Source organism: Crocuta crocuta, unplaced genomic scaffold (genome assembly GCF_008692635.1).
Source record: "Crocuta crocuta isolate KB4526 unplaced genomic scaffold, BGI_CrCroc_1.0 scaffold203, whole genome shotgun sequence".
Lineage (NCBI taxonomy): Eukaryota > Metazoa > Chordata > Mammalia > Carnivora > Hyaenidae > Crocuta > Crocuta crocuta.
In genome coordinates, this window is record NW_027529172.1 from 497,309 (window position 1) to 514,780 (window position 17,472).

At 32.3% G+C, this 17,472-nt stretch overlaps 1 protein-coding gene across 1 annotated transcript in view; it reads right to left on the reverse strand.

Moving 5' to 3' along the window:
• SPOCK3 (SPARC (osteonectin), cwcv and kazal like domains proteoglycan 3) overlaps positions 1-17,472 on the reverse strand; it is a 473,254-nt gene that overhangs the window by 11,502 nt on the left and 444,280 nt on the right. Inside the window, exon 8 of the mRNA XM_077757608.1 lies at positions 2,974-3,195. Coding sequence (XP_077613734.1) covers positions 2,974-3,195 — 222 coding nt within the window. The remainder of the gene's footprint in view (positions 1-2,973; positions 3,196-17,472) is intronic.

Sequence of the window (17,472 nt, forward strand, 5' to 3'; positions counted from 1 at the left end):
ATTACAGCAAATAAGAATTTGTTGTTTTACTGAATAATGAGAAAAAACAAAGTCTTTTATAAGGTGAAACATTGGAAAGGATGCTTCTAAATAAATGATTATTCTTTTTCATTAAATTACTTAATAAGCTAATTCTTATTGTTATTCTTATCGTCAGTTACTCTGATAGAGCTTTTTGTAACATTTTCTAACATACTAAAGTTATAAACATAATTAGCCAATTCTCCTAAGCTTTGGGGAAGATGCATCAATCCTTTTACATACTCAGGTACCATTTATTAAATTATTTCTACCATGTATTAAGTATCAGAGAAGATCCTCATATGATTATAAAGATTTCAACACTTTGGTTGAATACTGCGTAATAGAGGAAAAGTATATAAAGTAAATTTTTTCTTTGGGAACCTTTACTCAGCTCTACAAATATTACTGCAAAATCCACAAATGTTTTACGCTCTCTCTCTCTCTCCTAGGGAAAAAAAAATAAGATGAAAGTATTTACTTCTATAGAAGAAATGTCCAGAGTTTTTCATAATATTTATGTGTTTATTTTTTACTTCTTTTTTGAGAGAGAGAAAGAAAGAGAGAGAGTGTGCTCGAGGGGCAGAGAGAGAAGTGACAAAAGATAAAAAGTGGTCTCCAAGCTGACGGCACATAGCCCAATGTGGGGCTTGAATAGGGAGATCATGACCTGTGCTGAAGTCAGATGCTTAATGCCACACAGGCCCTCCCATAGTATTTTTAAATGTTCATGGATAAACACGCATACATGCTATCATAACACTAAAAAAATTAATTAAAATAACATCACAAAAAAGACCACATTTTCTTTTTATGGTGGATTACCAGCATTGGCTTTCCTATTTTTTAAATGCTTTAAATGTATGCTAGTCATTAAAACTAGCAGGTAACTTTTTAGAAGTGTGCAATTACCTAGAAAGCAGAAATACAATAATAAAATCAACAGTCTACATGTGTTTAGAATATTTTAATAAAAGAAAATCTATGTTTTAGGTTGTTTAAAGTTATTTATAAATAAACTACTCTAAAAATCCTGCTGTTGACTCACTACTAATTAATTTATGGGTAATCATTTCATCCCTAATTACTAAACTATTACTAATATATGAAAAAGTATTTGAGATAGTAAAAGTCCCTACATAAGGTACTAGTGTTTCATATGAAAAGCTGAGTTTAATTAATACAGCTTCAAGTAGTTTGTACATTCTCTTAGCTGTCAAGAATTAAAATAAGGTGACAATAGCAGGTGTATCCCATTAGACTAATTCCCCGTTTGTTTTTTTTTAAAAATTAGCATCAACCTGTCAGAATGCCTAAAATTCACAACTCAGGAAACCACAGATGTTGGCAAGGATGTGGAGAAGGGGGAACACTTTTGCACTGTGGATGGGAATGCAAACTGGTGCAGCCACTCTGAAAAACAGTATGGAGATTCCTCAAAAAATTAAAAGAGCTATCCTATGACCCAGCAATTACACTACTGGGCATTTATCCAAAGGATACAAAAATGATGATTCAAAGGGACAATGGACTCCAATGTTTATAGCAGTGCTGTCAACAACAGCCAAATTATGGAAAGAGCCCAAATATCCATCAACTGATGAATGGATAATGAAGATGTGGTATATATGTGTGTGTGTGTGTGTACACATTATATATGTATATATACATATTTATATGTATATGTACATATACATATTTATATGTATAATATAAATTTATATATAAATAATATAATATATTATATTAAATATAATATAATATATAAATAATATAATATTATTATAATGTTAATATTATATATATAATGGAACATTATTCGGCTATAAAAGAGAATGANAATAAATCAGAGAAGGACAAATATATGATTTCACTCATATGTGGAATTTAAGAAACAAAACAGATGAAGATAGGTAAAAGGAAGGAAAAATAAAATAAAAAGAGAGAGGGAGGCAAACCATAGGAGACTCTTAAATACAGAGAACAAATTGAGGGTTGCTGGAGGAGTGTGGGGTGGGGGCATGGGCTAAATCAATGATGGGCACTAAGAAGGGCACTTGTTGAGATGAGCACTGGGTGTTATATGTAAATGATGAATCACTAAATTCTACTCCTGAAACCACTATTACACTACATATAAACTAACTTGGATTTAAATAAAATAAAATAAAATAAAATAAATAAAATAAAATAGCATAAAAATTACACACACCCTTGTTTCCTTAAGTTTCCTCAAACATGATCATAATGTGAGGTTTTGGATCCTTTTCTCTTACCTACTATTGCCATTAGATCGATTATATAAGTATGGTTTCACTACTACACTGCATTTCCTAGTAAAGAAGGCTGCTTAAAGAACAAGCATCATTCCAGCTCTTTCAGGCACCTCACCTCTTCCAGAGAATCAAGAGACACTTTCTTTGCTAGTGCATTTTTACAAAAGCTAAGTTATTTTTAAAAGTTTGAAAGGCCAAGTCATTTTAACATCAAATGAGTAAAAAATAACTTTATGGTGAATGCAGTGGTTCATTCAGCACATTTAATAAGATCACAAAATAGAACATTAAAACTCCACAGTGTAGTGATAAAAAACCCATTTATTTTACACCGTGGGCAAAGCAGATAGCAAATTAATTTTAATGATTACTTTTAATATCTATGTTCTCATATCTCTCTGTGCTTCTTGGTGCTTCATAATGGAAACTGTAATGAAGTGCATTAATATAAAATATTAATTACTATTTTTCATCTTGTTTAGCATGTTTTGTATCCCTAGCAGAGTTATATTGTTTAACATGCTGCTTATTTGCTCTTTTATTAAACACTCTAGTGAGAAAAATATCTCCTAAAATGAATGGTATAAAATGACTTTTTTTTTTTAAATCATGAAGAAATAGATAAAATTTGACATGCAGGTTAACTATCTGCATCAGTAGGTATCTCATCTTTTACCTTGCTGTCTCTGGAAGCAGTAGCACCATTCATTATTAGATATCAAACTGTCCTTGTACGTATCACAAGAATTGAAGAATGCCTTGGTACACTGCTCATTCTTATCAAGGTAAATGCTTCCAAGCTCCGACTGGTCCAGTAGCAGGTCATAGTTTGTATCAAGTCTATTAAACATCCAGCCAAGTGAATCCTTGCAGATCGGCAAAATACTGGTATCAAATCCTAAAGGCAAAGACAGAACATGATTAGCTAAATCTGAAAGTCACCATCAGCAGCAAGCAAACTAAAGGGAAAGAATAGTTGGTTTCTTACTCAACAGTTAGAAGTAAGGTTTTCAACTCATCGTGGGTAATCCATTTCAAAGTAAAGTGGGGATAGTAATATCTACCTTTCAGGATAGTTGTAAAGACTAATTAACCAGAATATAAAGCATCCAGTACAGATTAGGCATTCATTCAATGACACTTATTATTGTAATTATATTAGATATGTTTACAATCCTTTGTTCAAACTGTTTCTTAATAAATATGTTGCTATTATGAATGTATACAGGTATTATTGAATAATAATGTCTTATTGATAAATAAAATTCATTTTCATTCAAAGAAATTTTACAAAAAGTAAAATTTTTAAAAGTAAAATTAACACACAATAAAGAAGAATTTCATTAACGCTCTGTATTTTTATGGAACCATGGGGATTGTGGTATTTTACAATAATACATATCCAAAGAAAGAATAACCATCATGTGATGATACAGGTACTCTGTCTTCAGCTTCCCTCAAGGCAATTTTTACAATTACAAATATGCCCTAATGGGGGGTGGCGGGGGGCATTGGATGGGCACAGGTATTTAGAAATGATGGAGATGGGTTTGCATCCAAGATACAATCTGTCAAATTTGAGTTTCTCTGGATAAGCCTCAGGCTCCCTGTCTTAAATAGCATTGGATAGAATATCAGCATTGTGAAGCATAATTTAAAATTTAATTTCAACTATTCTTTGTCATGTATAAATGAGCTTTAACAGATATTTTGGTAACCAAGTTTCTTTTTTATTTGCTATTTTCCACTCATTACAAGTGAACATAAAATAATAACTCAGTTAACTGGCATGAAAAAGAGGATGCATTTGGTGTTGTTGAGACTCTGGAAACTGAATATTCAAAGGATTTAATCTTCCATAGTCGGGGTTGAAGAATAGTTTAACCCTTTGTGAATGAAATTCTGTCTCAGCTGTAGTTAATTTTATGTTCTAGTTGTACATAATCTATTTTGATCAATACCTTTTATTTAATTTTATACTCCAAGGTGTATAGATAATTGAAAATAAAGACATACATACTTATAATTTAATTTTTAAATATTATTTAGCACTTTTAGGGTAAATAGTGTTAAATTTTAATACTATTAAATAAAATACAATTTAAATTAAATAGTATTACATTAAAAGCCTTATTGGGAGATTTTTGGACTTAATAAATTCTCATTTTAAATATGCTTTTGGAATTTATTTCATTACTGTGTCAGACCATATTGTGCTTTCTATCCATGAATCACCATGCTAAGCAATGGGTATACAAAGGTAAAAAAGGTATTTGTGACACTTTCATAAAAGCATAGAGAAAGGCATTTAGTGATTTTTTTATTATTTGCATTTTTCTTTGTAAAATTGTTTCTAGAATTAAAACAGAACTCTCCCACTCAAACAAACAAACACTACTCATGAATTTCTCATTTCCTATTTATTTTTTGAGTCTTAACCTTGGTTCTGTAAATAAAGGGTTGAAAATACAGTTAAGACCATCATTCTCTTGGAGCTCCCTTTTAAAACAGCATTGTTTGAAATATTGGTTGGAACTGTTCCTTACTGCCAGAAATTGTCAAATGCTCATTATTACATGAAGAAAGGAACCCATAGAAAAATATACTAATCACTGGAAAAGTATACAAGGGAATGGAGTTCTTGGTGTGAGATTTCTGGTATGCCTTTGAACCACACCCTCCCTTCCATCTCATTTTTCTGGCACAATGGAGAAACTCTGGTGTTATTCTGCCTTTATGAATCAAAAATATGGAAAGAAGATAGAAGGGCTATTATCCTTTGATAAACATTCAGAGTTAGCAAAGAGATGCTTTCCTTTCTCTTCCCCTACTTAATTGAAAATTGAGGACTCAACTGGCTAGTTTCTTAATGCTTAGCATGAAGACCTCATGGAGAACTCTAGTAAAGTCTACAAGTGTCTGCAAGAAGGAGAGATGAACATCTGCTTTTCAGGTGAATAACTGCTTATCTACCTGTTGACTATTCCTGGTCAAAGTGGGGAAAGTGCACTAGGGAAAGATAGTGGGTATAAAAGCTGTGCAAATAAATGGCAAAGACTTCTGGGATTTAACCAAAGACTGAAGGCTCTCCATAAGTGTTTGGAATGCAGGGGTAAGTGAGATATAAAACATTGTCCAGAGAAAGTGAGGAGAAGGCCAATGTTAGGGATTCATCATCTCATGTCTCCTATTTAGAAACAGGTGGTGAAGAATCAGTGGAGAGATAACAGAGCATTCAATTCCAGCACACATACGCTGGCCTGTCTTTTTAGTACAATAAAGAGTGACTGAATTGTTAGAAAAGAGTGTGACACCATCTGAATTTTGTTTTAAAAGGAAACACTTTCCAACATGTGAATTATATGGGAGCAAGTATGGAAATTGGGATGCCAGTAGGGAGTAACTGGAATAGCCCATATGAGAAAATTTTGGGAATTGTTTATATTACATCTTCACAATTGCTTGAGTTTCCTTTGACCAATCATCAACCATTAAAACATTAATTCTATTTTTGAGTTCAATTTAATTTTTAAAAATTTAATTTTAATTCCAGTATAATTAATATATAGAATTAAATTAGTTCAAATGTACAATATAGTGATTCAACAATTCTATACATTACTCAGTGCTTATCATGATAAGTGTACTCTTAATCCATTTTACCTATTTCACCCACCTCCCCTATACCTCCTCTCTGGTAATCATTTGCTGTTGTTTATGTTAAGAGTTTACAAAATAAATTTTAAAATTATCTCTGCCCAGCTTTTATGATGTGCCATGCAATCACCTTTGTCAATTTCAGCACCTTATTCCTTCTTATATTTTCAATAACAATGAAAGAAAAGTAGCCTTGACCTTTCAATAATTCTTGTAGCTCTATTTTGAGAACTTATTCTATAATAGTGAAATCAACATAAAATAATGTTTTTGAAAATACAACATGCACAGATATTTAATAAATTTTAAGCACAAAGGTGCTAAGGGTTTAGTCTTTATGTTAAAAAGAAATGAAATTCTTACAGATTACATGTCTACTGAATAAACAGTTTGGTGATTTGCAATAATGTTTTAGATCAAGAATGTCAAGGAATCAGATTTGTATTCAGGTCACTGGCCTGTGCCTTGGCATTAATGTCCACATCTAGATAATGTGGGGATTTTTCAAACATGATCTCTATGTTACTTGAAGATAAAATATACAGTGAACTTATATAATTTGAATAATGTGTTTACATACAAAATTGTGTTACAAGGTTATTCAGAATCATAAGTAACAGAAAGACAAAATTATGTTAATATTTGAAATTACATATATACTTTCAATATGATTAAATTTGGTTGATGATACAAATATAAAATGAAATTAAATTGAAAAAAATTGTTTTCTGTCTTATCTTAAACTTTTAGAACACTACATACTATTTGATGAGTTTGGGAGTTCTCGGATAACATAGTCACTATATATAACATAGTACAAATATTATACATACATGTATTATATGCATTACATTTATTATATATAAATGTAATATTCTTGACATATACATCAAAATCATTGTAACATGAAAAAAAAATCGCTAGATCTAGACAGAGAGCTGATTTCTGTCTCAATAAAGTTTACAGTTTTCTCCCAATTTCTGAAGTCTATTTTGTCTTAAATATAGGCGTTCCAACTTTTTTATAATGAACATTTCTTATTATACTTTTAACTAATTTACATTTTTACACTAAGAGTGTCTTAGAGAGAGTACAGCATTGAGTCTCACATTTTTTACAAGTCTGAAAATCTCTGATTAAAGTGTTTTTAAAACTTCATGTTAGTATTATTTTATTTTTCTTCTATATTAATTGTTCTTATCATTTCTCTTTTCTTCTTTTTTTGATCAAATATGCTGTTTTTATTTTTTATTATTCTTGTTTAATCTCCACTATTAATTTATGTGGTAGGCAAAATAACCCCTCAAAGATGTCCATATTCTAATTGCTGGACCTCTGTGATATTACATTGGTAAAAGGACTTAAGTTTGCAGATGGAATTAAATTTGCTAATCAGCTGACTTTAAAATTGGGAGATAATTATGGATTATCTGGATAAACCCAATCTAATTACATAAAACTTTAATAGTGAAACCATAAAACTTTTCACAGCTAATGGAAATGAGACAGGGGAAAAATGGCTTTGAATATGGAAGAAGGAGACTAAGTCTAGCAAAGTGGATGGTATCTACATCTGGGAATAGCCAACAAGGATAGGACTACTCAGTCCTACAACTGCAAGAAAACAAATTTTGACAACAACCCTACTGATTAAAGAAATGGATCCTCCCCTAGAGCCTCTAGGAAGGCGTGTAGCCCTTCATACGCCTTGATTTTTAGTGTGGGGAGACCTGTGTTGGACATTTTGACTTACAGAGCTATAAAATCATAACTTTGTGTTGCTTAAGGTACTAAATTTTGTGGTCATCTGTTACATTCATAATAGAAAACTAATGTAGTTTATGAGCTATATTTGGTTTTTGGTGGTTGCCCTAGGGTTTACAGTATACATTATTAGCTTAATCACAGTCTTCCTTCAAATATTGTACTACTTCGCATATGTGGTAAGAAATTTTCCAGAGTATACTTAAATACTTTTTCTCACATTATTTGGCTATTAGTGTTACTCATTTTAATTCTATATATGTTGTAAATTTCACAGTACATTTTTATGATGTTTTCTGTGAACAATGTAGCTTTTCCCAGAGATTAAAATTTTTGGAAAAAAACCCCCTCCTTTAAAGGATTTTTTTTTCTCTATGCAAATACTTCTGACACTAAATGTGAGTTTTCCACACAGCACAATTCCTCAATACTCTGTGGACACCAACTGGATATTCTACAAAGTAATTCAATTCTGACATTATCTACATGGCTAGTGCCATCTACATGGCTAGTAGATCCAACAGGTTAAGGGCTCTCCCACAGAATGTCTCCTTACTTCAGACACCGATAGCATGTAGTGGGTTCCCAGCATATTCCCACTTCTGTCAACTTGGCTACAGATTACCTACTGGGTTTCCTTGGCCCCTTCCTCAGTTTCCATTATTCGTTATAACAACTCGCAGATCTTAGGGATATGGTTTACTTATGTTTGTCAGTTTATTGTAAAGGAAATTATAAAGAATAGAAACAAATACCCAGATGAAGAGGATACATATAGGGTGAGATATGAGAGGGTCCCAAATTCAGGAGCTTCTGCTCCCATGGAGTTGGGGTGGACCACTCTGTCAGCACGTGGATGCATTCACCAACTCAGAAGCCCTCAGCACCCGAACCCCTTAGCTTAAGGATTTTTACAGAGGCTTCATCAGGAGGCTTGATTGATTATTAACTCAATATTCAGCCTCTATCCCCTCCCCAGAGGATGACAGGTGGGGCTGACAGTGCCAGACTTCTAATCACAGTTTGGTCTTTACAGTAACCAGCCATCATGAAGCTATCCAGGAGCTCACCAAGAGTCACCTCATTAGAACGAAAGATGTTCATATCACCCAGGATATTACAGGGGATTAGGTCCTCTATCTAAGATGCTCCCAACATCCTCATTACTCAAGAAATTATAAGAGTTTAGAAGTTCTGTATCAGGAACTAGAGGCAGAGATGATTCCTTATTTGGTTAAATACATTTACCCCAAATGTTAAGCATTTCTGGCTCTCTACATACCTAAATATAGATTCAAATTTCTGTGTGGTATCATTACCTTTTGTGTCAAGAAACTAATATTTCTTGAAATCTCTCAGCTTTGGATTTTTGAAAAGTTTTCTTTCTCTGTCTTTTTTTTTTTTTTTTTTTTTTTTGAGAGAGAGAGAGATAGCGTGAGCAAAGGAGGGTCAGAGAGAGATGGAGATACAGAATCTGAAGACAGATTCCAGGCTCTGAGCTGTCAGCACAGAGCTCTATGCGGGGCTTGAACCCACGAACTGTGAGATCATGACCTGAGCGGAAGTCAAACACTCAACCAACTGAGCCACCCAGACGCCCCTGCTTAATTTTCTAAAAGAATATTATTAACAGAGATTTTCTTTCCTTTAACACCTTAAAAATGTTCCACTGTATTGTGAATAGTGTCTGAGTAGAAACTAGCTGACATGCTGATTTTTGCTCCTCCTTCCCCCACCCCCCACATCTGGTTGCTTTTAATATTTGCTTTTTGATACTACCTTTGAGCAATTAGTTAGGGTATACTTTGGTTTGGTTTTCTTTGTTTCTGTTGCTTGATATTTATTGTATTTCTTGCATGTGTGGGTTTATAATATTAATAAAATCCAGGAAGTTTTTAGTCATTATTTATTCATATAATTTTCTGAGCCTTTACACTTTTAGTATTCTTTCAAGACTTCTGTTACACACATGTTAATCTACTTTACATTGTCCCAAAGTTCACTAAGAAACAGAATTTTTGTTTCAGTTTCTGTTTTCTTCGATGTGCTTTAAGAAACATATTGGATAGTTTCTATCATATATCTTCAGGTCATCTTTTCCCCTCTGCTCTGTTCAATGTCATTTTATTCTCACTCAGCATGTTTTTATTTCATTTATTGTGTGTTTCAACTCTAGACATCCCACTTGAGTGTTTTATTCATTATCCTTTCTTGTAATTATTGTTCTTATTTACCTTTATACTACTGTGCATATCAATAATGATTATAATATTTTATAATCTGTATATACTAATCTCATCATCATTATAATTTTTGAGTACATTTTCAAGATTATGATTTCTACGAATTATAGACCATACTTTTGCATTTCTTGGCATCCTTGGTAAACTTTAAATGTATCTGAGACTTGTGAATTTTAAATTATTGGTTGGTAGATTTTGTAGTACTTCTCTACAATGCTATATTTTGTTCTGGCATGAAATTAAATAACCTGTGCATAAATTTGATTTTTTAAGGATACCTTTTAAGCTTTGTATGGCATACACAGAACAGAGCTTTATTCTAGGATTAATTTAGCCCACCACCAATGTGTATCCCATTCACTATATGAATATACAATAATTCATTTATCCATTCACCATTTGAAGGACATTTGGGTTGTCACCAGTTTTGTAATTATACAATTAGTATAAATATCCACACATATGTTTTATGTAGCATATGTTATAATTTCTCTAGGTTAAATAACCTGAAATGAGATTTCTGGATCATATGGTAAGTTATGTTTCATTTTATAAAACTGTTTTTCAAAGAGTCTGTACCATTTTGAGTTCCCATTAGCCATCTATGAGAGAGCCAATGCTTCCATCCTCACCAGCACTTCTTGGTAATGTTATTTATTTATTTATTACCACTTTAGTAAGTATGTAAGAGGATTCTCACTGTGAATTCAGCATTTCCCTAATAATGAATGAGGCCAATCTTCTTTTAACCTGTTAATTTATATCATAAAATTTCTTTGTGCAAGTGTATAGATTTTTACCCAAATTTCAGTTAAGTTGTGTGACCATTATTGAGATTTCAGTATTATTCATATTTTTTGGATGCAAGACCTTTATTGGATATGTATTTGGCAATATTTTCTCTCAGTGTGTATCTTGTCTTTTAACTGTAAAGCAGTATTTTAAAAAAATAAAATTTATGTATTTTTTAATGAAGGCTGATTTATCATTTTTTCCTTTTATGTGTCATATCTAAGAAATCTCTTCCAAAGGTTAGATATGTTTATTCTTATATTTTCCTCTATAAGTTTTATGATCTTAGGCTTTCCATCAGGGCAAACTGATTTTTATTTAAGGTAAATGATGTTTTGGGATTTATTTTTTATCTACTCCTCCATCTGGACAAAAGTAAATGCTGAGGCCATCTTACCCCACTTCTGGGAGAAAGAGAACAACAGTGGATTTTCAACCAAGAGTAAAGTCAATGTTTTTCATTTCTTTGCATGTTCCCTAGTAGTTTGTACACACTGGAGAGTCTCGTGTTGACAAATTATAGGAGAGGGCACAGGTGCAATAGTGAGCCCAGTGATTACAGTGACATGCTGGCAGTGACAGTTTCTTCAAAGGAAGGGAATGGCTGACATAGATACTAAACTCCAGACTCCCTGCTTGGTTCACCCAGATTCTCTCTCTATTACAGAACTCAGGAGAAAGTACACAGCCTGGTCACTGTGCCCTCCACCTGCTGCCTGTCCCATTTTTAATCTAGTCATACCAAGACTATTGTTCCTGAAGCTGCACATTCTCAATATGAAAACCACATGCAAATGGGCACTTCCCGCTAATCCAGTATATCTGCCTTCCTCCCACATTCCCAATGATGAAGACCTGTGAGAACTACAATCACGTATAGTCAGTCAAAATCAATCCAAAAAATCCGAAGTTTTTGAAGAAAATCATGCAAAATTAGTGTACTTATGAATTATTGTAAGTGCTCCCATTTTAATGCATAGTTAACTTTAAAACTAGTATAAAGATAACACTATATATTTAAAAATTACTCTTAAAGAGACTTAAGCTATTATTAACCTTTTCTCTTTTCACATTTTAGTATGTTAGAACACATTTTAGTGGTTAGGTGGACTTAACACTACAAATGACACAGCAGAATACTAAATGAACAGAAAGTACGTAAAATGTATTTTAAAAATATGTAATATGCCTCAGTATTTCAGTGAAAATGCCACGCTATATATTTTTCTCTTCACTATTGTAAATGCATCTATGTTATTGTATCTTAATTATAATATGACCCCTAAGTTTGGTAATGAGGACACTGTGTGTGTGTGTGTGTGTGTGTGTGTGTGTGTGTGTGTGTGTGTAGAGGATCTATCTATGAAATGCTCCCCAATAGTCCTCAAATATGATCAAATGTGATAGTTTATCAACGCAAGATAAGAGAAAACGTAACTATGGGGCAATCTACATTTATAATTTGAAATATGATATTAGGAATTTGATACAATAGAACACTCAAAACCCACTTTGAGAGTCTGAATATTGTTTAAAATCACTTCATTACAAATTTAGATGTAATATACAGCTGTTTAAAAATTAAGAGTGGATTCATATTGCTCTGTGAACTTAAGGGCTTTGTCACTCCTTGACTTTCTTAAAGTTGCTTCTTGAATAATTGTTTTTATAAAGTTCTCCTCTTTTGAATATTATTATTTGCATAAAAATGTTATGATAGTTATCTAAATAGAGGTAATGCAGAGATCAGTGTTGTATTTAATGTGATTTAATGTGATGCTGGCATATACATATTTTTAGTGATGTTAAAAATAATAAATACATGGGTTAAATCAATCTCTAGGGAATAGTATGTGCAAATAATTAAGTTAAAAAACCTAAAGTTACCATGTTTATATACGGACAAGGATTGAAACCTACATTTAGAATGACTGAGGCTGACTCATTTACTCTTTTTCCCACTCCCCTGGTTTTATTGACATACACATAATTTACGTAAAACATTGGATTAGTCTAAGTGATACAATATAGTGATTTTGTATATGCATTATATAAATTATATAAATATAAATTATATATCGCAAAATGATTACTACAGTAAGTTTAGTTAACAGCCACCACCTCACATAATTATGTTTTTCTTATTATGAGAACTCTTAAGATCTACTGCCTTAGCACTTATAAATATACAATATAGAATTGTTAACTAGAGTCACCATGCTGTACATTATACACCCAGATCTTGTTTATCTTATAAATCAAAGGTTTACCTTTTGATTATTTTTACTCATTTTTTACATGCCTCACCCCCACCCCAGACCCCACCTCTTGCCAATCCCTCACCTTTGGGAACCACCAATCTGTTCTCTGTAGCTATAAGCTTGTGAGCTTTATTTATTTGTTTTGTTGCTATTATCATTGTTTTTTAAACATTTTTTTATTTTTAGATTCCACATATAAGAGAGATTATAAGGCATTTGTCCTCCTCTGTGTTATTTTACTGATAGTTGAAATAATTAAAATAAACTTAAGGCCTTTGTAATTTGTCTATATTATAGAAGTGTAATTATGTTAAAATACTTTCAACATTAAACTACCATTTTTATCATGTTATTAGACTCTATCAAAGATTACCTAAAAACAATGATACTTTATTTTGTAGTGTTATTCAATTAATTAATTTTTGGAATTTAGATGGTTTTAAGCAGTCACTGATAGGATTTATAGTTACATTGCATTGTGTTGAAAATAAATCACAGAGGACTTTATAGAAGAAGATAATGCTTGACTCTTAAGACATTTTACAACATTCTCTCCTATTTATTTATTCAATATTTTTCAGTCTTCTTCATTTATTACTCCTTTACCTATCCCTTTAATATTGCTCTTCTTAACATTCATTCTCAGCTGATTTTTTTTTTAAATTTAGTCCACACGAGTCATCTTGGGGTACTCATCCAATTATATTGTTTAACCAATATCATTCATACTTCACAATCTATATGACCAGTTCACCTACCTTTTTGAGTATAATACTACATGTATAAGCACAGACTCACATACATTATATTTTAACTCATATGTTGATTATGTAATGCACATACACGCATATCTTAGACAAGTGGTATTTATAGGATATAATCTGAATCCACTTTGATTTTTTTCTCCGATTCTCTATAAATATACACTCATTGCTGGAAGTTTTCACCTCTGGGGAACTCTTCTGGAAAACTCAGGTGGTCCCATATTTTTCTCATCTCAACTTCAGGTAAAAAAAAAATTACATCGTTCCTTTAAAATTACCATTTAATAATTAACATATTAACAGACTGCAACAAGTGTGAGTTAACTGGTATTTCAAAATGTCTTATTTCATGTAATGATCACAACTCTAAACTGATTCTTCCTTTCCCTAGCTGGAGATTTTGCAGATGCAAACTTAAGTAAGGGAGTATGATGTTTCCTTAATTCTCCATTTTTTTCCAACTCTCCTTTCCCATCTTTTTTATGATCACCTCCAGTTTTGGCATAAACAAATGAGGGGTACATAAGTGTAGGCAGAGAGGTTCTTACAGGGCAATAATAGACACTTTTCCAAAAAAAGACATTCAGATGGCTAAGAGACACATGAAAAAATGTTCAACATCACTCATCATCAGGTTAATACAAATTAAAAGAGAATGAGATACCACCTCACACCTGTCAGAATGGCTAAAATTGACAATTCAAGCAATAACAGATGTTGGTGAGGATGCAGAGAAAGAGGATTTCTTTTGCACTGCTGGTGGGAATGCAAACTGGGGCAGCCACTCTGCAAACAGTATGAAGTTTCCTCAAAATTTTAAAAATAAAACTACCCTAAGATCCAGCATTTGCACTACTAGGTATTGACCCAAGGTATACAGACATGCTGTTTTGAAGGAGCACATGCACCCCAATGTTTATAGCAGTGCTATCAACAATAGCCAAAATATGAAAAGAGCTCAAATATCCAATAACAGATGAATGGATAAAGAAGATGTAGTATATAAACCACATGGAATATTACTCAGCAACCAAAAGGAATGAAAGCTTGCCATTTGCAACTACATGGATGGGACTAGAGGGTATTATACTAAGTGAAATTAGTTAGAGAAAGACAAATATCATATGACTTCACTCATATATGTAATTTAAGATACAAACCAGATGAACATAAAGGAAAAGAAGCAAACATAATATAACAACAAGAAGGGAGTCAAAACATTAGAGACTCTTAAATACAGAGAACAAACTGAGGGTTGCTGGAGGGTTTTTTGGGGGAGATGGACTAAATGGGTAAGGGGATTAAGAAAGACATTTGCTGGGATGAGCCTTGGGTGTTATACACAGGGGATGAAACACTGGAATCTACTCCTGAAATCATTATTGCACTATATTCTAACTATCTTGAATGTAAATTAAAAAAATAAACTTTAAAAAATAATAAAATAAATTAAAAAATTAAAATCATGCAGCCAAAAAAACCAAAACTGATAATTAGCTTAGGAAGGCATTATGCTGTATAGGTCTATTAGGTTTTCAGATCTATTTTTCTTCTAGATCATTTTTTTAGATTTTCCAGGGTTCCCCAGTGTGAACATCCAATTTTATTTCTTGTGATATGTGATATTTTCCTCTGGGTGCCCCCCAACGATTAGTCCCTGGATATCTGGTGATCTGTTTTTCTGTCAGCATTTACTCAGTATTCAAAAGAGCTCCCATGGGCAAAATTTACATTGTTTTTCACTCATATGACTCAAATTTTGTCCATAGTAAATATCTTTGCAGTTCCTGCCCACAAATAAAATTTCAAAGCAGCAGTAATTTTCCTTTGCCTTGACACCGAACACATAAGCAGCTCATGGCTGTTTCCTGCTTGCAGACTTTCCTTCTGAAAAGTTTCCACTTGTCTGGAAACACATTTAAAACAGTAGCTGTGTTGAAATTTGTCTCTCAACTTGGAATAAAGAGAAGCACCCTCACCTTCTTAGATGAACGGTGAAATCATAGTGTAGCTCTTTCCAAGGAAACCCATTCATAAATGCTGCTGCCATCTTTCTGTGTTTACTCTTTTAGATCCTCCTTTGGATCAATATTTGAAGGGCAATTGACTTACAACTATACAATCCTCTTATAATAATACTTAGATTAGCGTTTGTTTGAATAACCAGAGGTGTGAAATCTTAGAAGGACTATAGAATTCTTCCTACCTACCACACCATCTCTAAAGGCAGAATCTCCTAGCAGAAATATGAAAAATGAAAAAATGAAGTCAGAGAATTAATGGTCTGTTCACTCACACAGTCACAATAAAGACTGTTTTCTTCTGGGAGATCTTACCATCCCTGTCTATTCTTTTTCTCAAGGATGGCTCTGAGGTCATAGGCTTTATCTACTGAAATAATGAACTTAACTTTTACTGAGTTGAGGAAGACACAAAAACATTGTATGGGGCATCTAAATTGGACTTTGGCAATGTTATTCTTGAGATGCTTGTCAACCTTTCTGAGAAGATTTTAATGGGAAATTGAATCTAGGATTCTGGGTATCAAGGCTAGAAAAATGATTTTGGGAACCATCTGTATATATTTTATATTTGAACAGAATACTAAGCAAAATCATAATAATAATTATTAAAGCTAGAAGAAAAAATATTAAGTCTAAGAAACTACCGATATTTAATTATCAAGTAAATGACGAGTGATCAGAAAAGAACATTCAGAAGGGGAGGCTTATGAAATAAATGAGGTCTTTTTATTCATTGCTATATCCTACATTCCTGGAGCAATGTTTGGCAAATACTATGTATTCAAAAGTATTCCATAAATGATGATTAAATGAATTAAGTGGTAAGTCCATATCAGATATTATATGAATGGGATACACACATATATAATGGAGACAAAATATGGAACAGATACAAATATATACTCAAAAACAACATAAAAAAAGCTGAGTTCTAAAGTGGGTGCTATATAGAAGCACAGAAAATAGTAAGAAGTGTCAGCAAGATGAAACAAAAGGATGTAACACCTAGGTGAGATTTGAGAATCAAAAAAGAATTAATTCAATAACATTACTTTGTGTTGGAGGGAAATTAGATATAGGGGAAAATGCAGAGATTAGTAATTTTCTGCTGGTTTCATAGAAAAATTTTATTGTTAAAAAAAAGCCTGGAAGGCTAGTCAGTGGACTTATCATCTTCTTAGAGAACATTAAAACTTTGGACAGTAAAAAGTAAGTTTGTTTTGAGGTAGTGAATGCATTTAGGAAAATGTAGCCCCAAACAATATAAATCGCTCATTAATAACTCAAAAAAAAAATAAAAAAAGCGTCTAGGAAGGGAAACACTGAGAAAGACTCATTCAAAAACTCACTTGAGCAAAAAGATCAATATCCTATGCATAATCATGAATGGTGCTAGAAAGATAAGAGAGTATTCTAAACTTGGAAAAAGAAAAAAATATATAAGTATGAAGCACTATCTGAAATTTTCAACAACTTATCTCTTCAATGACCTGTGGAATATTTAGCATAAAGAAATCTTAAGTTAAAGATATAAAAATTATCATGGACATAAATGGTTTAGTGTATTAAAAGCATCTATTTAAAATATCTCTATAGTCAGTTATAGGCATATATCTTTATTAAGCATTAAAGGAAGCTTTTCTGTTGTTGTTTATAGAAAGTATACATAT